We start from the raw sequence: 24,476 nt of genomic DNA, 5'->3' as shown, positions 1-24,476 counted from the left end.
CATGTTGGAACATTCTCTCCTTTTTAATTCTAATTATTATTATGAGGCACTTGATCCTATTTATATGATCTTGTTAACACTTAATCCTATCTATATGTTCACTTTAACACCTAATATGATCATTTTAACAATTAAGATGGCATTTTTACCACCAAATTTAACAGGATTTGGAGTCCCATGACAAGTTTTTAAACTGTACCCTTAGAAGTAACTCCAAAGGAATGTATGCAGAACTGTATAGCTGTACAGTTACAAACTTGCTCCTCTCTCTCTCTTATTCCCTCTCTGATTTTTTACTGAGATCTATTTTCCATTGACTTCATGCACATATGGTTAACTCTGTTAAGAGTTCAACAAATAGTATGAAGGAAAAAAAAAGGAGGAAAAAATAAATAAAATGAAACTGTTCCTCGACATTCAAGACAAGGGCTGCTTAAGTCATCCCTTCTCAAAGTGTCCATTTCACTTCTACGAACTTCATTTTAGGTGCCTTGTTAGTTCTCACAGATCAGGGAGAACATAGGATATTTTTTTTTCTGTTTATTTTTTTTATTTTTGACAGGCAGAGTGGACAGTGAGAGAGAGAGACAGAGAGAAAGGTCTTCCTTTTGCCGTTGGTTCACCCTCCAATGGCCGCCGCGGTTGGCGCACTGCAGCCGGCGCACCGCGCTGATCCGATGGCAGGAGCCAGGGCTTCTCCTGGTCTCCCATGGGGTGCAGGGCCCAAGCACTTGGGCCATCCTCCACTGCACTCCCTGGCCACAGCAGAGAGCTGGCCTGGAAGAGGGGCAACCGGGACAGAATCTGGTGCCCTGACCGGGACTAGAACCCGGTGTGCCGGCGCCGCAAGGCGGAGGATTAGCCTAGTGAGCCGCGGCGCCGGCCAACATAGGATATTTGTCCCTTTTCAGTAAGTATGATGTTTTCCAGATTCATCCATTTAGTTGCAAATGACCAGATTTCTTTTTTTTTTTTTTAACCGCTGTGTGGTACTCTATAGTGTACATATCCCATAATTTCTTTATGTAGTATTTGGTTGATGGGCATTTAAGTTGACTCCGTGTCTTAGCTATTGTGATTGGAGTTGCACAAAACATGGAGGTTCAGATAGCTCTTTTGTTTACTGATTTCATTTCCCTTGGGTAAACTCCCAGGAGTGGGATGGCTGGGTCATATGGTAGGTCTATATTCAGATTTCTGAGGTATCTCCATACTGTCTTCCCTAGTGGCTTTACCAGTTTGCATTTCACCATCAGTGGATTAGGCTAACTTTTCCCCCATATCTTCACCAGCATTTGTTGTTTGTTGATTTCTGTATGAAAACCATTCTAACTGGGGTAGGTGAAGCCTCATTGTGGTTCTGATTTGCACTTCCCTGATGGCCAGTGATCCTAAACATTTTTTATGTGTCTGCTGTCCATTTGGATTTCCTCTTTTGAAAAGTGTCTGTTTAAGTCCTTGGCCCATTTCTTAACTGGGTTGTTTGTTCTGTTATTGTGGCATTTCTTGATCTCTTTGTAGATTCTGGCCATCAATCCTTTATCTGTTGCATAGTTTGCAAATAATTTCTCCCATTCTGTTGGTTGCCTGCTCACTCTCCTGAATATTTCTTTTGCTGTACAGAAACTTCTCAGTTTGAAGTAACCCCATTTGTTAATTTTGGCTTTGACTGCCTGTGGCTCTGGGGTCTTTTCCAAGAACTCTTTGCCTGTGCCAATGTCTTGCAGGGTTTCCCCAATGTTCTCTAATAATTTTAAGCTGTCAAGTCATAGATTTAGATCTTTAATCTGTGTTGAGTGGATTTTTGTGTAAGGTAGGGGTCTTGCTTCATACTTCTGCATGTTAAAATTCAGTTTTCCCAGCACCATTTGTTGAGTAGACTGTCCTTGATCCAGGAATCGGTTTTAGCTCCTTGATCATATATATAAGTTGGTTGTAGGTGTTTGGATTGATTTCTGGTGTTTATATTCTGTTCCATTGGTCAATCCATTTATTTTTGTACCAGTACCAGGCTATTTTGATTATTTTAATTGTAACTGCCTTGTAGTATGTCTGGTGTTTTTGTTGTTGTTTTGTTTTGTTTTGTTTTGGCAGGCAGTTAGACAGGGAGACAGAGAGAAAGGTCTTCCTTCCGTTGGTTTACACCCCAAATGGCCGCCACGGCCGGCTCACTGTGCCGATCTGAAGCCAGGAGCTTCCTCCTAGTTTCCCATGCGGGTGCAGGGCCCAAAGACTTGGGTCATCCTCCACTCCCTTCCTGGGCCACAGCAGAGAGCTGGACTGGAAGAGGAGCAACTGGGACTAGAACCTGAGGTGCCAGCACCACAGGCAGAGGATTAGCCTAGTGAGCTGCGGCGCTGGCCTGTAGTATGTCTTGAAATCTGGTTTTGTGATGCCTCTGGTTGTGTTATTGTTGTATAAGATTTCTTTAGTTATTCAAGGTTTCTTGTGCCTCCATATGGCATCATTTTTTCTAGATCTGAGAAGAATGTCTTTGGTATTTTGATTGGTATTGCATTGAATCTGTAAATTGTTTTTAAAGAATGGACATTTTGATGATATTCTTTCAATCTATGAACATGGAAAACTTTTTATTTTCTTGTATCTTCTATTTCTTTCTTGAATGTTTTGTAATTCTCATCATAGAGATCTTTGACATCCTTGGTTAAATTTATTCCAAGGTATTTGATTTTTTTGTAGCTATTTTGAATGGAATTGATCTTAGAAGTTCTTTCTCAGCCGTGACATTGTCTGTATATACAAAGGCTGTTGATTTTTGTGTATTGATTTTATATCTTGCTACTTTGCCAAACTCTTCCATGATCTCCAATAGTCTCTTAATGGAGTCTTTTGGATCCCCTATATATAGAACCATGTCATCTGCAAGTAGTGATAGTTTGACTTCTTCTTTCCCAATTTGTATTCCTTTGATTTCTTTTTCTTTCCTATTGCCTCTGGCTAAAACTTCTAGGACTGTATTGAATAGGTGTGGTGAGAATAGGCATCCCTGTCAGGTACCAGATCTCAGTGGGAATGCTTCCAACTTTTCCCCATTCAGTATGATGCTGGCTGTGGTTTGTCATAAATTGTCTTGATTATGTTAAGGAATGTTCTTTGTTTACCCAATTTGCTTAGAGTTTTCATCATGAAATGGTGTTGTATTTTATCACATGCTTTCTCTGCATCTGTTTTTATAATCATATGGTTTTTCTTCTGCAGTCTGTTAATGTGGTGTATCACATTGATTGATTTGCGAATATTGAACCACTCCTGCATACCAGGGATAAATCCCACTTGGTCCGGGTGGATGATCTTTCTGATGTGTTGCTGGATTCGGTTGGCTAGAATTTGTTGAGGATTTTGGCGTCTATGTTCATCAAGATATTTGGTCTGTAATTCTCTTCATTGAATCTTTTTTAGGTTTAGGAATTAAGGTGATGCTGGCTTCATAGAAATAATTTGGGAGGATTCCCTCTCTTTCAATTGTTTTGAAAAACTTGAGAAGAATTGGAGTTAGTTCTTACGTAAATGTCTGGTACAATTCAGCAGTGAAGCCGTCCAGTCCTGGGCTTGTCTTTCTTGGGAGGTTCTTTATTACTGATTCCATTTCTGTCTTGGTTATGGGTCTATTTAGGTTTTCTGTGTCTTCATGGCTCAATTTAGGAAGGTTGTATGTGTCCAGGAATCTATCCATTTCTCCTTGTTTTCTTGATTTGTTGGCATATAGCTCTTTGTAGTAATTTCTGATGATTGTTTTTATTTCTGTGGTATCATTTCTTTTTTCATCTCTAATTTTATTGATTTGGGTCTTCTCTTTCGTTTTTTGGTTAGTTGGCCAATGGTGTGTCAATTTTTTCAAGAAACAGCTGTTCATTTTGCTGATCTTTTGTATTTTTTGAGTCAATTTTTTAATTTCTTCTCTAATTTTAATTATTTCTTTTCTCCTAGTTTTAGGTTTGGTTTGCTGCTGTTTTTCTAGATCCTTGAGATGCATTTGATAGCTCATTTATTTGGTGCCTTTCCAATTTATTGATGTAGGCAGCAATTGCTATAAACTTTCCTCTTAACACTGCTTTTGCATAAGTTTTGTTTGTTTGTTTTGTTTTGTTTTTTGACAGGCAGAGTGGACAGTGAGAGAGAGACAGAGAGAAAGGTCTTCCTTTGCCGTTGGTTCACCCTCCAGTGACCACCGTGGCCAGCGCACTGGGGCTGGTGCACCACAGCCGGCGCACCGCGCTGATCCGAAGGAAGGAGCCAGGTGCTTCTCCTGGTCTCCCAGGGGGTGCAGGGCCCAAGAACTTGGGCCATCCTCCACTGCACTCCTGGGCCATAGCAGAGAGCTGGCCTGGAAGAGGGGCAACCGGGACAGAATTTGGCGCCCCGAACGAGACTAGAACCTGGGGTGCCAGCGCCGCAAGGCGGAGGATTAGCCTATTGAGCCGCGGCGCTGGCGCCCATAAGTTTTGATACGTTGTGTTGTCATCTTCATTTTTTTCCAGAAAGTTTTTGATTTCTCTTTTGATTTCTTCTATGACCCACTGTTCATTCAGGAGCACGTTGTTCAGACTCATGTATTTGCATATGCTCTAGAGATTCCTGAGTTGCAGACTTCCAGCTTCATTCCATTGTGGTACGAGAAGATACATGGTAGGATCTTGATCTTTTTTGGATTTGGTGAGACTTGCTTTATGGCCTAATATGCGGTCAATCCTAGAGAAGGTTCCATGCATTCCTGAGAAGAATGTGTATTCTTCAAGTGTAGGACATCTGTTAGGTCATGTGGTCTATAATGTCGATTAACTCTGCTGTTTGCTTGCTGATTTTCTGTCTGGTTGATCTGTCCATTGCTGAAAGTGGAGTATTGACGTCCCCTTAATAGTATTATATTGGAGTCTAAGTCTACCTTTAAATCCCTTAACATTTCTTTTAAATAGCCAGGTGCCCTGTAATTAGATACATATACGTTTATAATAGATCTTCTTGTTGAATTGATCCTTAATCATTATATAGTGCCCTTCTTTGTCTCTTAACAATTTTTGTGTTAAAGTCTTTTGTCTGATATTAGGATGGCTACACCAGCTGTCTTTTGGTTTCTGTTGGCATGGAATAACTTTTTCCATCCTTTCACTTTCAGTCTGTGTGCATCTTTGTTGGTGAGATGTGTTTCTTGTAGGCAGCAAATAGATGGGTTTTGTTTTTTAATCTGTTCAGCTAGTCTGCGTCTTTTTTTATATATTTGACAGGTAGAATTACAGACAGTGAGAAAGAGACAGAGAGAAAGGACTTCCTTTCATTGGTTCACTCCCCAAATGGCCACCATGGCCGGCGCTGCACCGATCCAAAGCCAGGAGACAGGCAATTCTTCCTGGTCTCCCATGCGGGTGCAGGGGCCCAAGAACATGGGCCATCCTCCACTGCCCTCCCGGGCCACAGCAGAGAGCTGGACTAGAAGAGGGGCAACCGGGACTAGAACCAGTGCCCATATGGGATGCTGGCACCGCAGGCCAAGTGATTATCCAAGTGAGCCATGGCACTGGTCCCCAGTCTGTGTCTTTTAACTGGGGAGTTGAGGCCACTTACATTCAGGGTGACTATTGATAAGTAATGACTTTGCCCTGCCATTTTTCCAAAAACGTTACTGGTTTTTTACTTTGAATTTCCTTTGAACTTTTACTGAGGTTTTCTTCCTTTACCTTTATTCATAGTAATGACCGTGTTTCTGTGTTTCTGTGTCCAACACATCCTTAAGCATCTTTTGTAGGGCTGCATGGGTGACATTCTTTGAATTTCTCTTTGTTATGAAAGGTCTTTATTTCACCTTCATTCATAAATGAGAGCTCTGCAGGGTAAATATTGAAATTTTTTACCTGTTAAGACTTGGACTATATCTCACCATTCTCTCCTAGCCTGTAGGGTTTCAGACAAGACTTCCACTGTGAGTTTGAAAATAATCTGGCATTTCCCCCATGCACATTTTAGAATCTTCCCCTTGTTTTACTGTGGAGTTTGATTACCATGTGTTGTGGTGAAGATCTTTTCTGGTCATGTCTAATAGGAGTTATGTGTGGTTCCTGTACTTGGATGACCCTTTCTTTGTCCAAATTAGGGAAGTTTTCTGTTATTATTTCACTAAAAAGGCATTCTCATCCTTTGGTTTGACTGTATACTTTCCTGTGCTTTGTCTTCTAAGTCTGATATTCTTTGTTCTGCTTCACCAGTTCTGTTGTTAAGACTCTCAACTGCATTTTTATTTGTGTTATTGAATTCTTCACTTCATTTTCATTTATCTTTAAGATCACATAGTGGGAGAAATTTTCATGCCCTGTATGGATTTCAGTAGTTCATGCATTTGCTTCTGATTACTTCTATGTAATCTTATGATCAATATTTTGAATTCCACTTCTTGCATTTCTTCCATCTAATCATCCTCACAATCTAGAATTGAAGTGCTGTGTTCCTTGGGGGCATCATGGCATCATGTTGTCTTCCTTATTCTTGTTTCTTGAATTGGTGTGTTTGTTGTTCAGCATCTGTGGAGATATGCATTGGTTTCTAATTTTTTTTTTTTTTTTTGCTGTGGCAGCTTATATCATTGTAATATGACTCTGCAGATAAGTGGGATGTCTGCTTTCAATGAATCTTTAGAGGCTTGTGGTAGGTGTGGCCAGAGTTCTTATCAGTTCTTCAGGGTTAAGGGCTTGCCTAACATGACACCCAGGTTTGGCATGGTAAATCTCTCTCTCTTTTTTAATCTGAAGGGAAATTTATTCTGCTCAGCTGAGCTCCCCTCCGCAGTGGAGACTAGTGCCTGAGCGCCAGCCCCAGCGGTATAATATTCATCCGCTCTGTCCCAAGGTCCACACAAAGGATCTGTGCAGTCCCCCTTGTAACTTCGGATTCCCCAGCAGAGTGTCTCACCAGGTAACCAGGAACCCCCAAGCTTGTGGGGTCTCCCACCAAGACTGCTCACAGTCCCGGCCACACCGTGAGTCCTCCCACACACGCTCAGTGTTTTTCACAGGCGGGTACAGAAGCCTCACACAGTCACAGGCTCCCAGCCCCCTGTGAGTTCTCCCCGCCAGAGTCAGGAGTCTCCACTCAGCTGGTTGCTGGGCACTAGCTGACACAGATGTTATGTATATCCAAAATGGCACCTGCTCTATCAGCTTGTAACAGGATGCCATTGTAAAGTGATGGGGAGAGAGAAACGTGTCCATCCTTTTTTTTTTCCTCTTCTAGTTTGGCAGGTACACTGTCCCCCACAGAGCTCCAAGCTGGGTTCCCTCTGAGTCTTCCTGCAGCTCTGTCACCAGGGGCTCCGGCTGCTGTGGTCTGGTCTCACCTCAGTTTCCAGCACTGGTGGGTGGGCTCTCGGGTGTCCACATCCTCCACACAGGTCCACGATGTCCCTCTAATTTCGATAGACTTTGCTCTGCCGTTTTCTCCCTAACTCTTCCCTGAGACTACACTCTCTCCACTTTTTACAAAACTCTCTTCTCCTGGAATAGTGTGTGTGGTTCGTCTTGTGAGCAGTGAGCCCCAACGTGACGTATGCTTGCCCAGGCCTGTGCTTGCATCCCCTCGGCCACTCTCGGGCTCAGGGTCAGGTCCTGCCACTCACGAGGCCCTTGTGCAGGCTCCTTCCTTCCTGGCGTGTCACTTTCCTTCTCTGCACTTTCTCCCGTCTCCTAGGGCTGCAATGAGGGGACACTGAGCGTTGAAGGAGCTGCCATCCCCATAGCACGTGTTTGGTGAAGTCAGCAATTCATGCTCCTGGGAGCTTACTTTTTAGCTTGCCCTTAAAAAATGATTTATTTGAAAGGTGGAGTGACAGAGAGAGAGAGAGAGAGAGAGAGAGAGAAATCTTCTATCCCCCAGTTTGCTCTCCAAATTCCTATAACAGCCAGGGCTGGGCCAGGCCAAAGCCAGGAGCGCCTTCGGGGTCTCCCACGTGGGTCATCCTCTCCTGCCTTCTCAGATGCCTTTTAGCAGGAAGCTGCATCAGAAGTGGAGCAGCTGGGACTTGAACTGCACTCTGATCTGGGCTGAGGGTTTCGCCACTGCACCACAGTGCCAGCCCCTTCCCTGCTGTCCGACGTGGTTCTGTGTGCTCACGGAGCCCATCGCTGTCTGCAGTAGTCCTGAGCGTTTTCCCACTTGCTCTGAGTTGTGTGCTTCTCCACCCACACTAAGATCCAAGGGAGGAGGGTGGCTCCTGGTGCCTGCTGCCTTCCCGCGCCCAGAGCAGTGCATGGTCCCGGGAAGACGGTCAATCTGCCGAGCGATTCCTCCCCTGACCCCGCCTTGTGCCTGCCCTCCGCCCATCACGCGTTCCTTGGTCTGTGCTCCCTCCAGCCATCCTCCGTTACATGAAGAGCGATGGGAAGATCCACCTGGTGGTGTTCAACAACCTGCAGCTGGCTGATGGGCGGCGACACAGGCTGCTCCTGCGACTCAGCAACCTGCAGCGAGGGGCCGGCTCCGTGGAGCTCTACGTGGACTGCACCCAAGTGGACTCTGTCCACAACCTCCCCAGAGCCTTCGCTGCCCTCTCCCAGAGTCCCGAGTCCTTTGAGTTGAAGACCTTACAAAGGAAGGCACAGGTAGGAGCCAGAGTGGAGGGGCGGGCTGCCGGGCCGGGGAAGCCGAGCAGAGCGCGCAGGACGGGCTGGCGGCTCCCGCACCGGCTGCTCTGCTCTTAGATCGCTGGGAAAACCTGGGGGCCACGCCCAAGACAATGCGTAGGAGGACCTGTAGGAGCGGTGCCTAGGCAGCTGCCTTTTCAAACTTACTCTAAGAGGCAGCCCAGATGGAGAGCACCTAGCTTCCAGCGGTAAGCAGAGACTCTCCGGAGTTAGAAGGCAACAGCTGAAAAAGAACTATCTTCCTGTGCCTGGGCTCTCTATTTTTTTTAATACTTCTGATATTTATTTTCAGTGAAAACTAAAAAAAAAGATTGAGAACTGCCAAGCACTAGAAGTGTGTTTCAGGTCTTGTCAGGACATCCACTGCCGAAAGGAATTTATTGTTCCCTCTGCAAACCCCTCAGCTCTGCCTTCTGTTTTTACACCATGCTCGGGGCATTTTTTATGATACCATTGCACCTGCTGTAGAAATTGCCTTTTAGAATTTTGTGCTGGAAAATGCTTTGTTTCCTATAAAGAACTCGTATTCTTTGTCCTTCCCAGTAATTTATAACTGTTCATAGTTCCCGATTTTTATCCAGTACAGAAGTCAATGCCATAGTCAGTGACTACGTCCAACTGTTATGGTCGATAACATGGTCATGTTCTATCTCCCAACCCTCATTTTCCTCGCGATTTTCTTCATTTTGTGTGCCTTAGTGACGAGCTGCACGAGCCATTTGTGCGAGGTGGCAGGGTGTAGGTAGGGATCGCCACCACAAGGAGGCGCACTGCTAGAGAGTGATAAAAGCAGAAGTTCCAGAGAGTAAGAAAACCTGCAAATCTGGGCCTGGCGGTTTGTGCGTGAACAACAGGGAGCGTTCTTTAGCAGCAGTTACAAGAAAGCTGCAGTCTAATTTGTTTTCTGTTGATTTGTCTCTGCTGAGCCATATACATGTGCCGATTTTTAAATATGTAAGTTTATATGCAGAAAAATGTAGTGACTAGAGAGCTAACTAAACCCTACTTCTGAATCCCCAAAGTAGCTCAGATAATCAGAGTGACAGAAATGCTGTCGCTGATCAGGTCGGAAATTAGCATCCACAACCACATATGTCAGTTTCTAAAACCCGGGACTCTTCCATGGCAAGGTCTTCGGAAACTGTCCCCACCGGGACTTTGTCCAAAGCTCTGCTTCCTCGGACGGTGAGCAGGGACCACAGAAGTTGCGAGATGAAGGGTGGACAAGCTGACTTTGTGATTGTGTGAACGATTGGCATCACTCAACGACACAGGAATACGGTGCCAACTATGTACCCAACAGTCACACAGTCACAGAGACCTGTGAGATGTGGTACCGACTACTTAGCGAATGGTCACAGATCATCTGTGAGATACAGTGTCAATGACCTACCCAGCGATCACAGATACCTGTGAGTTGTGCTACCCACTAAGGACCACAGATACCTGTGCGACAGGGTGCCAGCAGTCACAGACACACTGTTTATTCATTTTCATAGCCCAAGGAGATGAGAGACTGCCGGAATGTGGAGCCAAGAACCCTACCCAGCGCTGTGTGAAGCTGGGATCGATAACTCCATCGGCAGGTTGCAGGCAGCTCCTCGGTGGCTGCGGCCGTAAGGAACGGGCTCACCGTGAGGGCCAGCAGCCTCTCCTCTCAGCTGCCCCATGAGCCCCTGGGCAGATCGGAGGCCCACGTTTTCCTGGGCTATTGGCCACTCCCATGTATGCTTTGGTCAGAAGGTTAGGGCTGCTGGGGTTTAGGAAAAAGGTGAAGCCAGAAACTTGGGTGAGATGTCGGTGTCCAAGCGGGCGGGGCTGCTCCGTGATGAAATCCGGTGTGTTCTCCAGCCTGTCGCCTTCAGCGCCATGGCAGAGGCTGTGGTTGGGACGTGGTGGTGGTGGTTTCTTTTCCAGGACTTCTTGGAAGAGCTGAAGCTGGTGGTGCGAGGCTCGCTGTTCCAGGTGGCCAGCCTGCAAGACTGCTTCCTGCAGCAGAGCGAGCCGCTGGCTGCCGCCAGCACAGGTGCGGGCCCGCGCAGGTGCACAGCGTCGTCAGCACCGACCACGTCCAAGGCCCCCAGTGGGCTGGTAGGCAGTGAGCAAGCGACCCACGAGGGCAGCTGCGGAGGTCAGGGACTTGGGCAACATCCAGGGCAAAGAATATTTTCATTGCGCCTTTATTTGGACTAACCAGCTGGTGGCGCTGTTCTCACAGTTTTCTTAGGTGAATTAGCTCACTCTCCAGGTCAGTTCAGAGACCCTAGGGACTCCGTCATCCTTGCTGGGTGATGGGCGGGAGGTCACTTGGGGTCATTTAGAAAGGACCGTCACTGGCTGAATGCGCCTTGCCTTGCACTCTTCCTCCAGGGGACTTTAATCGACAGTTCTTGGGTCAGATGGCGCAACTGAACCAGCTGCTGGGGGAGGTGAAGGACCTCCTGAGAGAGCAGGTAACACGCAGGACGTCACCGGGGCACAGCCTGGGCCTTCCAGAGCAGCTTGCCACTGGACGGGGGTGCTACAGCAGGGCAGGGTGGGGGGAGGCTGGCCCTGAGCCACACCACAGCTGGGTCCCAGGGCCACCTCAGCCCCATGGTGAGGGGTGTGTCCCCAGGGGGTCACCCCAGCCCCACGGTGAGGGGTGTGTCCCAGGGCCATCTCAGCTCCATGGTGAGGGGTGCGTCCCCAGGGTACCTCAACCCCACTGTGAGGGGTGCGTCCCCAGGGTTACCGCAGCCCCACTGTGAGGGGTGCGTCCCAGGGTTACCTCAGCCCCACTGTGAGGGGTGTGTCCCCAGGGTCACCTCAGCCCCACTGTGAGGGGTGTGTCCCCAGGGGATCTCCCCAGCCCCACTGTGAGGGTGTGTCCCCAGGGTCACCTCAGCCCCACTGTGAGGGTGTGTCCCTAGGGGGTCACCCCAGCCCCACTGTGAGGGTGTGTCCCCAGGGGGTCACCCCAGCCCCACTGTGAGGGGTGTGTCCCCAGGGGGTCACCCCAGCCCCACTGTGAGGGGTGTGTCCCTAGGGTCACCTCAGCCCCACTGTGAGGGGTGTGTCCCCAGGGTCACCTCAGCCCCACTGTGAGGGGTGTGTCCAAGGGGGTCACCTCAGCCCCACTGTGAGGGGTGTGTCCCCAGGGTACCTCAGCCCCACTGTGAGGGGTGTGTCCCCAGGGTCACCTCAGCCCCACTGTGAGGGGTGTGTCCCCAGGGTCTCCTCAGCCCCACTGTGAGGGGTGTGTCCCCAGGGTCACCTCAGCCCCACTGTGAGGGGTGTGTCCAAGGGGGTCACCTCAGCCCCACTGAGAGGGGTGTGTCCCCAGGGTCACCTCAGCCCCACTGTGAGGGGTGTGTCCCCAGGGTACCTCAGCCCCACTGTGAGGGGTGTGTCCCCAGGGTCACCTCAGCCCCACTGTGAGGGTGTGTCCCCAGGGGGTCACCCCAGCCCCACTGTGAGGGGTGTGTCCCTAGGGTCACCCCAGCCCCACTGGAGGGGTGTGTCCCTAGGGTCACCTCAGCCCCACTGTGAGGGGTGTGTCCCTAGGGTCACCTCAGCCCCACTGTGAGGGGTGTGTCCCCAGGGGGTCACCCCAGCCCCACTGTGAGGGTGTGTCCCCAGGGGGTCACCTCAGCCCCACTGTGAGGGTGTGTCCCCAGGGTCACCTCAGCCCCACTGTGAGGGGTGTGTCCCCAGGGGATCTCCCCAGCCCCACTGTGAGGGGTGTGTCCCCAGGGGGTCACCCCAGCCCCACTGTGAGGGGTGTGTCCCCAGGGGGTCACCCCAGCCCCACTGTGAGGGGTGTGTCCCCAGGGTCACCCCAGCCCCACTGTGAGGGTGTGTCCCCAGGAGGTCACCTCAGCCCCACTGTGAGGGTGTGTCCCCAGGGTCACCTCAGCCCCACTGTGAGGGGTGTGTCCCCAGGAGGTCACCTCGGCCCCACTGTGAGGGGTGTGTCCCCAGGGGGTCACCTCAGCCCCACTGTGAGGGGTGTGTCCCCAGGGGGTCACCTCAGCCCCACTGTGAGGGGTGTGTCCCCAGGGGGTTACCTCAGCCCCACTGTGAGGGGTGTGTCCCCAGGGGGTCACCCCAGCCCCACTGTGAGGGGTGTGTCCCCAGGGGGTCACCCCAGCCCCACTGTGAGGGGTGTGTCCCCAGGGTCACCTCAGCCCCACTGTGAGGGGTGTGTCCCCAGGGGGTCACCCCAGCCCCACTGTGAGGGGTGTGTCCCCAGGGGGTCACCCCAGCCCCACTGTGAGGGGTGTGTCCCCAGGGGGTCACCCCAGCCCCACTGTGAGGGATGTGTCCCCAGGGGGTCACCTCAGCCCCACTGTGAGGGGTGTGTCCCAGGGGGGTCACCTCAGCCCCACTGTGAGGGGTGTGTCCCCAGGGGGTCACCTCAGCCCCACTGTGAGGGGTGTGTCCCCAGGGTCACCTCAGCCCCACTGTGAGGGGTGTGTCCCCAGGGTGTCACCCCAGCCCCACTGTGAGGGGTGTGTCCCCAGGGGGTCACCCCAGCCCCACTGAGAGGGGTGTGTCCCCAGGGGGTCACCCCAGCCCCACTGTGAGGGGTGTGTCCCCAGGGGGTCACCTCAGCCCCACTGTGAGGGGTGTGTCCCCAGGGGGTCACCCCAGCCCCACTGAGAGGGGTGTGTCCCCAGGGGGTCACCTCAGCCCCACTGTGAGGGGTGTGTCCCCAGGGGGTCACCCCAGCCCCACTGTGAGGGGTGTGTCCCCAGGGGGTCACCCCAGCCCCACTGTGAGGGGTGTGTCCCCAGGGGGTCACCTCAGCCCCACTGTGAGGGGTGTGTCCCCAGGGGGTCACCCCAGCCCCACTGTGAGGGGTGTGTCCCCAGGGGGTCACCTCAGCCCCACTGAGGGGTGTGTCCCCAGGGTCACCCCAGTCCCACTGAGAGGGGTGCCTCCCTAGGGGGTCACCTCAGCCCCACTGAGAGGGGTGTGTCCCCAGGGGGTCACCCCAGCCCCACTGTGAGGGGTGTGTCCCCAGGGGGTCACCTCAGCCCCACTGAGAGGGGTGTGTCCCCAGGGTCACCCCAGCCCCACTGAGAGGGGTGCATCCCTAGGGGCTACACAAAGACTTCCCTTCAATCCTCTTTCTCCCCTCGCACAACCCAAGGTCAAGGAGACGTCGTTTTTGCGGAACACCATCGCCGAGTGCCAGGCTTGTGGTCAGTACCATGTGGGTCCCTGGCTCTCGCGTGGGCAGAGATGCGGCCGTGGTGACCATGGGCTGTGGGTGTAGCACAGGGTAGAGGGAGAATGGCGCTTCGTGGCGTGTCCGGTCTATTTGCCTGGTGATGAATAACCCCTGGGACTGTTTGTCTCCAGGTCCTCTAAGCTTTCAGTCCCCAACCCCAAACACCCTGGTGCCCCCCGCTCCCCCGGCGCCCCCAACACGCCCACCACGCCGCCGTTGCGACTCCAACCCGTGCTTCCGAGGCGTGCGCTGCACGGACACCAGGGACGGCTTCCAGTGCGGGCCCTGCCCCGAGGGCTACACGGGGAATGGCATCACCTGCTCTGATGTGGACGAGGTGAGCTCAGCACGTGGGAGCTCCCTGCGACCCCCCCAGCCCCCTGCAGCTCCTGGGGAAAGAAGCCGCACTGATGGCAGGGCACAGGTTGGGTCACCTCCCGGGCACCACGCAAAGGACTTCCTTATGAGTCCTTGGCAGCCCCCAGGGAGTGGCAGGACACGGCCGTCTCTGTCGCTGCCCGCGCAGCTGCCCACCTGGCTACAGGGCTGCGATGCCCGCCTGCCGTGGCCTCTGTACCGTTATTTCTCAACAACCCGTGTGCCACTCACCCTCCCACACTTCTGCCAATGTGGGCAGGGTGGATCGGTGGGAGGGTTTGTTCGAGGGGGCATGGTGGATGCCTTCAGCCTTCCTAAAGTGGGGGAGCAGTGGGCAGGGAACCTCAGACCAACAATATCCATCAGAGAGGCCCCATAACCCAGGAGTACCCCAAAGTGCCAGGGACGCAGCCAGAGTGAGCACTGGCAGCAGATACGGGCTGTGTGCCTGGCTGAGCTCCTGGAGAGACCGCTCCGGGGCCGTGGGTAACCAGCCACACATCCAGTGCCCAGGCAGCATCCACAGCAGGTGGCAGCCTTTCCCCTCACACATGGCCGACAGGAGACGTGGAGGGAGAGGCCCCGTGGGGACCGCGGCTCAGCGGCCAGCCCCGGCAGGCTGCAGGAGCGCTGGCAGTCACCTCCCCGGGACTGCACAGCTAGAAGGAAGCCCTAGTAAACCCGCGTTGGACACACATCTCCGCACACTTCGCAGAGCTGCGTCTGGTTTTTATCTAGGCGCTGGAATTTTCCTACTCTTGAAAGGGCAGGAAGTGGTCATGTTTTTTACATTAGCTGAAAGTGGTTTCAAACAGAAGGAGAGGGAGACCAATCTCCTCGATTCTGAGAAGCTTAGAATTGCCTGGACGCGATCAGGTGTGGGCCCCGGCAGCCACCTCACCCGGAAGGAGCGCCTGCCTGGCTCTGTCTGCCCCGGGGCTTTCCATCTGAGTAGTGGCTCACTGACACCTTTGGGGTCACCGACAGCCAGGTGACATGTGGCCCAGGGACACGAGCTGTCGCAGACTTGTAGATTGCCAGCTAGAACGTCAGGGCACCTGTTCCCCAGGGAGGCAGGCTGGTTCACACCGGGGACCCTCTGCGTGTCCACGTGTCATCCTAATACCCACGCTGACTGAGAGGTGGGGGCTCAGAGGTCCAGCAGGTACCCTTGGAGGTGCGAGCCTTGGCTTCCTCCAGTCACTTTCCCCACCCAGACATGCAGGGCATAAACGAGCACGTGCAAAACGTTGCATGTGTTTCTTCCGTGTGACTAAAGACAGCTTTTTTTTTTTTTTGTCTCCAGTGCAAATACCATCCCTGCTACCCGGGCGTGCGCTGCGTGAACCTGGCTCCTGGCTTCAGATGCGACGCCTGCCCGGTGGGCTTCACGGGGCCCACGGTCCAGGGTGCCGGGATCAGTTTTGCCACATCAAACAAGCAGGTGGGCTCAGGGTCCGGACCGCAGCTGCTTTTCATGGTAACACACAGTGGGGGTGGGAGCCAGCGTGTGCGGAATGTGGTGACGTGCAGTGGGCAAATCCAGGACGTCAGCTCACTCTGAGTACACGCGTTCATAAAGCCCCAGAGCTGGGGTAGCAGTGATGGGAGTGTGCGGAAACCTGCACTCACTGGTACTGAGAAACTGGGGGCTCCCCTTGTTGGTAGCCGTTGGACATTGTATCCTGGGGAATAACTTGAGAAGCCAGGGACGCAGATAAAAAGCTTTCAAAGCTCAGGTCACTTGTTCAGAGGCATTGTTGCCCATCAGAAGGTGTTTTAGAGAGGGTGTCAGAAGTAGAAGAAACCCCCCGAGCAAACCCAGCCTCTTCTGGGAGATACAAGCTGTCAGCTGCCGAAAGGCCCTAGCCCAAGACAGCCTCCACGTCTCACCGGCTGCTGCTCCGTCCTGGTCCTTACTTAACTGGCAGGCGGGAAGTTCTTTGTGACGCCTTCAGCTCTGAGTCGGTGGTAATGAATACATTTTGCTGCCTTAGCTCTGAAGAAGGGCAGGTGCCCTTCACTTGCTAGCTGCCCATCGAAGAGTTCTAGAGGGCATCTTTCTTGAGACCAGAAAAAGGCAGACATGGGGGAGTGACAGGTGGAGGAGGCGGGGCAGTCGCATGGGAGTGCCGGGGGTGGGGGGTGGGGGTGGGGAGGCGGGGCAGACACATGGGAGTGACAGGTGCCCAGCAGAGTAAAGACCCCAGGTTTTCTTTCCCTCCTCTGAATTCCCTCTAAGACAGTGAAACACGGGGTCCCATCTGACTCCCAGCAACCTGGTGGGGTGAACAAAGTGTGGCGGGGTGGACAAAGTGTAGGGAGCCACCTTGCTAAATTTAGCAACAACGTGTAATGCGAACCAGGTCAGAAGAAACAGAAAGGAGGCAGGCAGAGCAGCACTGGGATGGAAGACTGCACCGCTCGTGGTGGGGTGGGGGCAGCACGTGCAGCCCTGGGCCTCCACAAGGACCTGGCACCCAAGGAGCTGCCCCACCCACTGCGAGCAGGTGCTGCCCCCCCCCCCAGTCCTGAGCCACTGTAGGAAGCTTGGCTTCAGCTTTGGGACCTGGTTGACAAAAATACAAAAAGAGAAGCAAGTGAGAGGAGCTGCGGATCTGTGTTAGGCCTGTAATACAGAACCACACATGTGCCAAAAAGATCACACATGTGCCAAAAAGTTGGCACCAAAACCAGCCAGAGAGCAGTAACCTCCCCACGGTCCTAGCTAAAGCCACTGATGTGTGGTGTGTGAGGTCAGCCTGAGACCCGGGGCCTGAAGAAAGGACAGGAATTCTTGGGCAGAAGAAGCACGTGAGTCCCAGGACTGATCCTAAAAATCTCGCCTGGCTCAGGCGGTTTGAGCAGGTGCGACTTCTCTGAGTAGCCATAAACCCACGAGGGCAGCTGTCGCTTGAAATTTGCTGGAGAGCATCTGCCGAGCCCCTGAGGCTCCTGCGCCGCCTGTCCCCCTGCACACATTCACAAAGCAGGGGCCACACCCATGGGAGGCTGGCTCGCAGCTCTGTTGACACGGCGTCTCTCTCCACGCCAGGTCTGCACCGACATCGACGAGTGCGCCAACGGAGCATGCACGCCCCACTCCGTCTGCACCAACAGTGTGGTAAGTGCGACGCCGTGTCACGAGCTCCTCCCCCACACCCACAGGTGACCTGGGGCCCCACACACCTGACGGGCAGAAAGTGCTTTTCTCTGTAAGAATGACTTTGTAAATGCCAGGTTTGCTCTTTATCTTCTGTCAAAGTTGTGATCCTGGGCTCTTGGGTAGCTGTTTATTAAATGGAGTGGCACTGGGCCTGTATTATAGAAACAGGAAGATCTCGTCGGTCTGTATTAATAGTTAGGTGTTTTGCTGATAATTACGTGGTCCCCAGAGGGCATTCTGTTTTGTGTAAAGTTCTTTGAAGCTCATTTGTATTGCATGGAAATGCTTAGCATTAAGGGAGGTCTGTACCTGAAATGCTCTGATCTGGGCTTTGCCTCTCCAAGTCCCTGTCACCTGGTTCAGGATGAAGGGTGCGGCAGATCCGGGGAGTGGGGGGGGGGGGTGACGGAGCTGTTAAAGCACTGCGTACCGCACCCACTGTGTACCACGCCCACTGTGTACCGCGCCCACGTCGGAGCCCCTGGGTTTCCTTCCTGCCTCCCCACTCCTGCACCCAGCTTTCTGTGTGAGTGGCTCGTGTCGTTGGGTCCCTGCCACTCACTCCTTGGTTGAGCTCCTGGCTCCCAGCTCAGCCCTGTGTAGTCCCAGTGGCTTTGAGCATCTGGGGAGTGAACCAGTGGATAGGAGTTGTCTGTCAATCTCTCTCTCAGTGCCTCTCTCCCTCTCTCCAATAAATAATGTCAAAAAAAGAAAGCTGTGGCACAGCAGACCAGCAGCAAAAGAGCAGCTCATTTCCTGTCCCGACTGTTCCTGCCTTCCCTGTGTCGGGGAAGGTCTTTAGCCCCCGCCGCCCTGTTTTCTGTGCCGCGCTCCACAGACACCACATGAGCTCCTTCCATCATGAGAGCCCTGGGAGCGGCGCTGTTGTTCCCCCATTTTACAGCCAAAGGAACCGCAGCACAGAAGTCAGACAACATCTCCCAAGTCTTCCAGGGGCCCGCGTCTGGCACAGAGGTTGAGACGCCACGTGGCACACCCACAGCCCGTGTCAGGGTGGCTGGGTTCGAGTCCTGGGCCACGCTCCCCATTGCAGCTTCCTGTTAATGCCCGCCCTGGGAGGCAGCCGGTGGCGGCTCGGGGTCTGTGCCACCCACATGGGGAGACTGAGCTCCTTGCTCCAGACTGTAAGGGCCTGGAACTACATCTGAGTCCCCCATGCGGGCGGCAGGGCCCCAGCACTTGGGCCGTCTCCCGCTGCTTCCCATGCCTTGGCAGGGAGCTGGGTGGGAACGGAGCAGCCGGGACTCAGACTGGTGTACCTGTAGGATGGTATACCTACAGGATCACAGACGGTGGCGCAACGCCGGCCCCACCAGCTTGCTTTTGAATAAGCCCTCCTCCCCCATTCCCGAAGCAAACCCTCTCCCTTTGTCTCCCAGGACCTCCCTGGAACTTTGAGCTTTTCCCCTACTGCCATCCAGAGGAACTGGCAGGTGCAGCCTCCAGAGCCGCTTCCTCGTTGTCCAGGGGCCTGCAGCAGCCTCCTGTCTGCTGACGCTTCCCAGCACCCCCTTGCCCCTGGAAGACACAGAGCTGAGGGCCCGACTTTGTGGCGCACGTGGGCTAAGCAGCTGCCTGTGATATCTGCATCTTGTATCAGAGAGCCTGTTCGAGTCTGGGCTGCTCTGTTCCCTCTCCAGCTCCCTGCTAATGTGCCTGGGGAAGCAACAGAGGATGGCGCAAGTCCTGGGGGCCCTGTCCCCGACATGGGAGGCCCGGATGGAGCTCTAGGTTCCTCCTGGCAGTTGTGGCCATTTGAGGAGTGATCCAGCGGACAGAGGATCTTTTTCTCTCCGTCTCTCTGCCTTTCAAATAAATTCATGTAAAAAGGAAGAAGACACATTTGAGCTGGGATAGCAAGGGTCTTGCTAGGTGCCGAGAACCTGTGGGAATGACTCGGCCACAGATCCTGCTCTCCCCGGTGTCCCCGCAGGGATCCTACCGCTGCGGGCCCTGTGAGCCCGGCTACACCGGGGATCAGACGCGGGGGTGCAAACCCGAGAGGAGCTGCAGAAACCCGGAGCTGAACCCCTGCAGCCCCAACGCGCAGTGCATCCAGGAGCGGCAGGGGGATGTGACATGCGTGGTGAGTGCCGTGCAACGTGCCCCCGCCTGCCCTCTCCCGTCTGAAACACCACCCCTCTGCGGTGCCTGCGTGCCCCCGGGTGAGACGGCGGAGTTGCCACCAGAATGAGCAGAGTAGAAGCTGGGTTTGGGGGGCACGGTCTGACGTCCGTCTTGCTGCTCCCACGTGGCCGCCCGCTTGGGCACCGGGCGGTGGAGCCCCTGGTGCGGTCCCAGCACATCCCATGTTCCCCACCCCTGCTTCCCGTCTTCAGCCCGTCTCCTTGCTTGTGTTCTCCCCACCCTGAAGACTTCCAGTATCAAAGTCTGGCCAGCACTCCCAGGGGTAGGTCGCGACGTAGACCCTTCAGCACCCCTCCTGTGTCCATGGTGCTGGGCACTCGGGCAGTGAGGGCCCAGCCCTGCAGTCAGTGGGGCAGGAAGAGGCAGGGAGAGAGCATGGGTCGCGGACAGGCACTTACGGTGCCGGGTCCCTGCCGCATCACTGGGAGGTGGGAGAGATGCTGGGGGAGGGTCCGCTGCAGGATAACAGTCATGCTCCCGCCTGCTGGAGAGCCCACAGTGCAGCCTGGCCCCGAGCTGCAAGGGCCGGGGCCTCGCCCCCTAGGGGCGCCACCTGCTATAAGGAGAGGCTGTGACAGGCAGTCCCGCACCTCCCCGGCGCCCTGTTGGCATGGAAGGACCCGGAAGACATTGATTCAGAGAGATGACAGTGGCTCGAGATTGGAAATGATGGCACCATGGCAACCAGGCCACCGTTCCAGCCACTTCCCGGGCAGAACAAGCTGGGTACCTGGACTGGAAGAAGGACAACCGGGGTAGAATCTGGTGCCCCGACCGGGACTAGAACCCGATGTGCTGGCGCCGCAGGCGGAGGATTAGCCTATTGAGCCGCAGCGCCAGCCAGCAGCAGGTTTAACATACAGCTTCACTCCCTTTAAACCTAATCCTGCCTGCAGCCCCAACACGCAGTGCGTAGGGAAGCCATTCTGATGAGAACTGAAAATGGCAGATATGTGGTGTCTTCAAAAAGTTGGTGGAAAATGTCTATTCTGAAGAACCTTCGCATGGCACCCAGATAAATGGCCCTTTGAGTCCACTTCCCACACACGTACACAGCCCTTAGGAGCAGAAGCGCCAGCCTGAGCCGAGTCCCGTGCAGAGGGAGAGGCGCTGGGGCCGCGAGGTGGCTCTGTTGGCCAGAGAAAAGATGTGGGGAGCCCGACTCCAGCACGGGAAACCACAGGTCCGTACGGGCTGGTGTGTGCGGAACCACGGCCTCATCCCACGGGGGCGCCGGCTCCAGTCCCGGCTGCTGCACTTCCGATCCAGCTCTCCGCTGTGGCCTGGGAAGGCAGTAGAAGATGGCCCAAGACTTTGGGCTCCTGCACCCATGTGGAGACCTGGAAGAGGATCCTGGCTCCTGGCTCACTGCAGCCATTTGAGGAGGGAACCAGCAGATGGGAGATCTTTGTCTTTTAAAAAGAAAAAGATGAAGGTGCAGAATGTGTGTGTGTGTGTGTGTGTGTGACGTGTGCTACGGGTAGTGCCCGGGGCATCGCCTGGGAGCCTGAGCCGTGGGAAGGAGAGCATCCCCTCCTGCCTCGCTCGTGCCCCCCTATGATGAACCCTGAGACCGCTGAGCCGCCACGGAGCTGTTGAACCTCGCCCAGCCACCTGGGAGCTGCAGGCCCCACCTTGGGAGCCTCGCCCACCAGCCTCTGACCTGCTTTCCCTTCCTCTGCAGTGTGGGGTCGGCTGGGCTGGTGACGGCTACGTCTGCGGGAGGGACGTGGACATCGACAGCTACCCCGACGAGCAGCTGCCGTGCTCGGCCAGGAACTGCAAGAAGGTGAGGGGTGCGCACACGCACACACACTCGTGCACACACACACCCACACGTACCTGCACACGGAGGGGCTTGAAAAAGCGCAGTGGGTTAAGCCGCTGCCGGTGACGCCGCATCCCATCTGAGCGCCACTTCGGCCCCTGGCTGCTGGTGTCCCACCCAGGTCCCTGCTCCTGCACCTGGGAGGGCAGCCGAGGGTGACTCCAGCACGTGGGTCCTGGGCGCAGTTCCAGGCTCCTGGCCTCGGCTTGGCCCAGCCCTGGCCGTCGCTGCCATGTGAGCCACTAACGGTCTCTCTGCCTTTCAAAAAACAATCTTTTTTTTAAAAGTCATGGCAAGTGGAATTAAAAAATTAAGCACTTCCATTGAGCTGTCCGAAGAGCCTTCCTCTGTGTGTGGGCGCTTGTGCACACACACGTGTGCACACACTGTGACCTGGGGGCAGAGGTCGGGCACGTCCCATGTAAAGTAGTCGCATCTCAAAGGAAGCAGGATGGCTGCTAAGATCCGCCGGCCGCCGGCGCTCCTGCTGCGGAAGACGGACAGGCCGGCACTCAGAGCCCGGCTTTCCCTCAGGACAACTGCAAGTACGTGCCGAACTCGGGCCAGGAAGACGCCGATGGAGACGGCCTGGGAGACGCGTGCGATGACGACGCTGACGGTGACAGCATCCTGAATGAGCAGGTATGGCTGGGCTAGGGTGGGGCTCAAGGAGGCTGCCCGCTCTCTAGAACCATCTAGAATCTTCTGGAGTCATCTAGACCGTCATCTCCGTGCCTGCCTCCCACAGCCCCACAGCCATTACTCCGTGAGGGTGGCAAAGGTTCAGAACGTGAGGCTGGCAGCTGCAGGCCCCCAGAGCCACCATGGCGCACAGGCCAGGGGAGGTGGGGGCGTCCGCTGAGTCGGCTGCCTGTCCCCGCAGGACAACTGTGTCCTGACTCCCAACACGGACCAGAGGAACAGTGACAAGGACATCTATGGGGACGCCTGCGACAACTGCCGCAGCGTCTTGAACAATGACCAGAAAGACACAGATGGGGATGGGAGAGGAGACGCCTGTGACGACGACATGGATGGTGACGGTGGGTGTGCCGCACGGTGCGCTTCCTCGGGGATCGGTTTGTGTCCCTTTGCCCTAGTTCCCTTGTGTGCGGCTCAGGGCCTCCCAGCCTGGGCTCGCCGCAGCCTGCACCTGAAGGGCCCAGGTTGGCCTCTTCTACAGAAGGGGACTCACAGCCCACCCCACCGTTGAACAACCCTGGAAGCTTCTAGAACATTGTCAGAGCCATGCGAGCTGCTTCTCTGTAGGGCAGGTGCCTTGCGGATGACCCCTTACTGGCCCATGTGGACAGCTGATGGGGTGGGCTTTGAGGGGGTCACAGCTGCACCCCTGGGCACTTCCTAGAGATGTGGCGTCCTCCAAATGCAGACACCACCCAGAGGAACCACACATCCTGCGAGCCTGGCGGCCCAGACCCGGCACTGGGCCAGTGGCGCCAGCTTTGCCAAACAGCTGGGGAGCCCTAACTGGTGCTGGTGACCCTGGCAACACCACTGACTCTAAGATACCAGCAGGCCAGCGCCAAACGCAAACCTGAGAGACGGCCATTGCAGCGTGGCCCTAGCACGTGGCCCCCGCCCCAGTGCTCAGGCCCCCTCTTCCTCCCCAGCGTCAGGCCACCTCAGCCTCGTGCCCCCTCCTCTCATTGCTGTCTAGCTGGGGACATTCGAGGCAAGCTGGGATTGAGTGGATGAAGGTTCCGTGGGCCGTGCACTGCTAACCCCAGAATCCACCCTTCCGGTCGGCTCCACATAACTGTGGCAAGGGTGGTGGCTGTGCGGCCATGGCCCGGGCCGCAGTGGCTCCCGCCCCGCCTGAGCTCCCAGCACTTGGAACTTGATGCGTTCCATCGCCACCCGTGGCGTTGCCCTGATCTTTTCTTGCAGGAATAAAAAATATTCTGGACAACTGCCCCAGAGTGCCCAATCGTGACCAGCGGGACAAGGACGGAGACGGTGTGGGGGATGCCTGTGACAGCTGTCCTGACGTCAGCAACCCTAACCAGGTCAGTAGCTGAGCTGCCCTCCCCAGGGGCGTGCAGGGGACCGTGTCAGGGAAAGGACAGGAGCCCGGGGGCTGCTGCTCGGCCGTGGCTGCTCACCTAGAGCAGAGACAGTGAGGTGACACCTGCAGGCCTGCAGACGATGGGCCACACACTGCAGGATGCCTTGGGTGCAGTCTCACAGGCTGGGGAGTGCTGGGTAATGGGCGAGGTGTCTGGGTGGTGGGCATGGTGTCTGGGTGGTCAGTGAGGTGTCTGGGTGATGGGTGAGGTATCCGGCTGATAGGCATAGTGTCTGGGTGATGGGCATGGTGTCTGGGTGATGGGCGAGGTGTCTGGGTGATGGGTGAGGTATCCGGCTGATAGGCATAGCGTCTGGGTGATGGGCGTGGTGTCTGGGTGATGGGTGAGGTGTCTGTGTGGTAGGCGTGGTGTCTGGGTGGTGGGTAAAGTGTCTGGGTGGTGGGTGAGGTGTCTGGGTGATGGGCATGGTGTTCAGGTGATGGGCGATGTGTCGGTGATGGAGTGTGATGTCTGGTTGATGGGTGTGGTTCTGGGTGATGGGTGAGGTATCTGGGTGATGAGTGAGGTGTCTGGGTGATGCATGTGGTGTCTGGCTGATGGACGTGGTATCCAGGTGATGGGCATGGTGTCCGGATGTTGGGCGTGGTTCTGGTTGATGGGCGAGGTGTCTGGGTGATGGGGGCATGATTCTGGGTGATGGACATGGTGCCTGGGTGATGGAGTGTAATGTCTGGTTGATGGGTGTGGTTCTGGGTGATGCATGTGGTGTCTGGCTGATGGACGTGGTGTCTGGGTGATGGGCGTGGTGTCCGGGTGTTGGGCATGGTTCTGGGTGATGGGTGAGGTGTCTGGGTGATGGGGGCATGATTCTGGGTGATGGACATGGTGCCTGGACATGGTGCCTGGGTGATGGAGTGTAATGTCTGGGTGGTGGGGGCGTGGTTCTCAGGCATAGGGCGTGGTGTCTGGGTGACTGCTGGGGGAGATGGATGGATGGGGGGGGCGTGCTGTGCCCCTTAGTTCT

At 54.6% G+C, this 24,476-nt stretch overlaps 1 protein-coding gene across 1 annotated transcript in view; it reads left to right on the top strand.

The window, feature by feature from the left end:
- THBS4 (thrombospondin 4) overlaps window positions 1–24,476 on the top strand; it is a 45,150-nt gene that overhangs the window by 13,644 nt on the left and 7,030 nt on the right. The window contains exons 3-14 of the mRNA XM_062212020.1: window positions 8,356–8,603; window positions 10,563–10,671; window positions 11,016–11,098; window positions 13,783–13,834; window positions 13,995–14,200; window positions 15,548–15,685; window positions 17,297–17,365; window positions 19,362–19,514; window positions 21,261–21,365; window positions 21,939–22,046; window positions 22,288–22,447; window positions 23,313–23,431. Of these exons, the coding sequence (XP_062068004.1) occupies window positions 8,356–8,603; window positions 10,563–10,671; window positions 11,016–11,098; window positions 13,783–13,834; window positions 13,995–14,200; window positions 15,548–15,685; window positions 17,297–17,365; window positions 19,362–19,514; window positions 21,261–21,365; window positions 21,939–22,046; window positions 22,288–22,447; window positions 23,313–23,431 (1,550 nt within the window). The remainder of the gene's footprint in view (window positions 1–8,355; window positions 8,604–10,562; window positions 10,672–11,015; window positions 11,099–13,782; window positions 13,835–13,994; window positions 14,201–15,547; window positions 15,686–17,296; window positions 17,366–19,361; window positions 19,515–21,260; window positions 21,366–21,938; window positions 22,047–22,287; window positions 22,448–23,312; window positions 23,432–24,476) is intronic.

The sequence above is a fragment of the Lepus europaeus genome, chromosome 15 (assembly GCF_033115175.1).
Source record: "Lepus europaeus isolate LE1 chromosome 15, mLepTim1.pri, whole genome shotgun sequence".
Lineage (NCBI taxonomy): Eukaryota > Metazoa > Chordata > Mammalia > Lagomorpha > Leporidae > Lepus > Lepus europaeus.
This window is presented reverse-complemented; position numbering and strand designations above follow the sequence as displayed.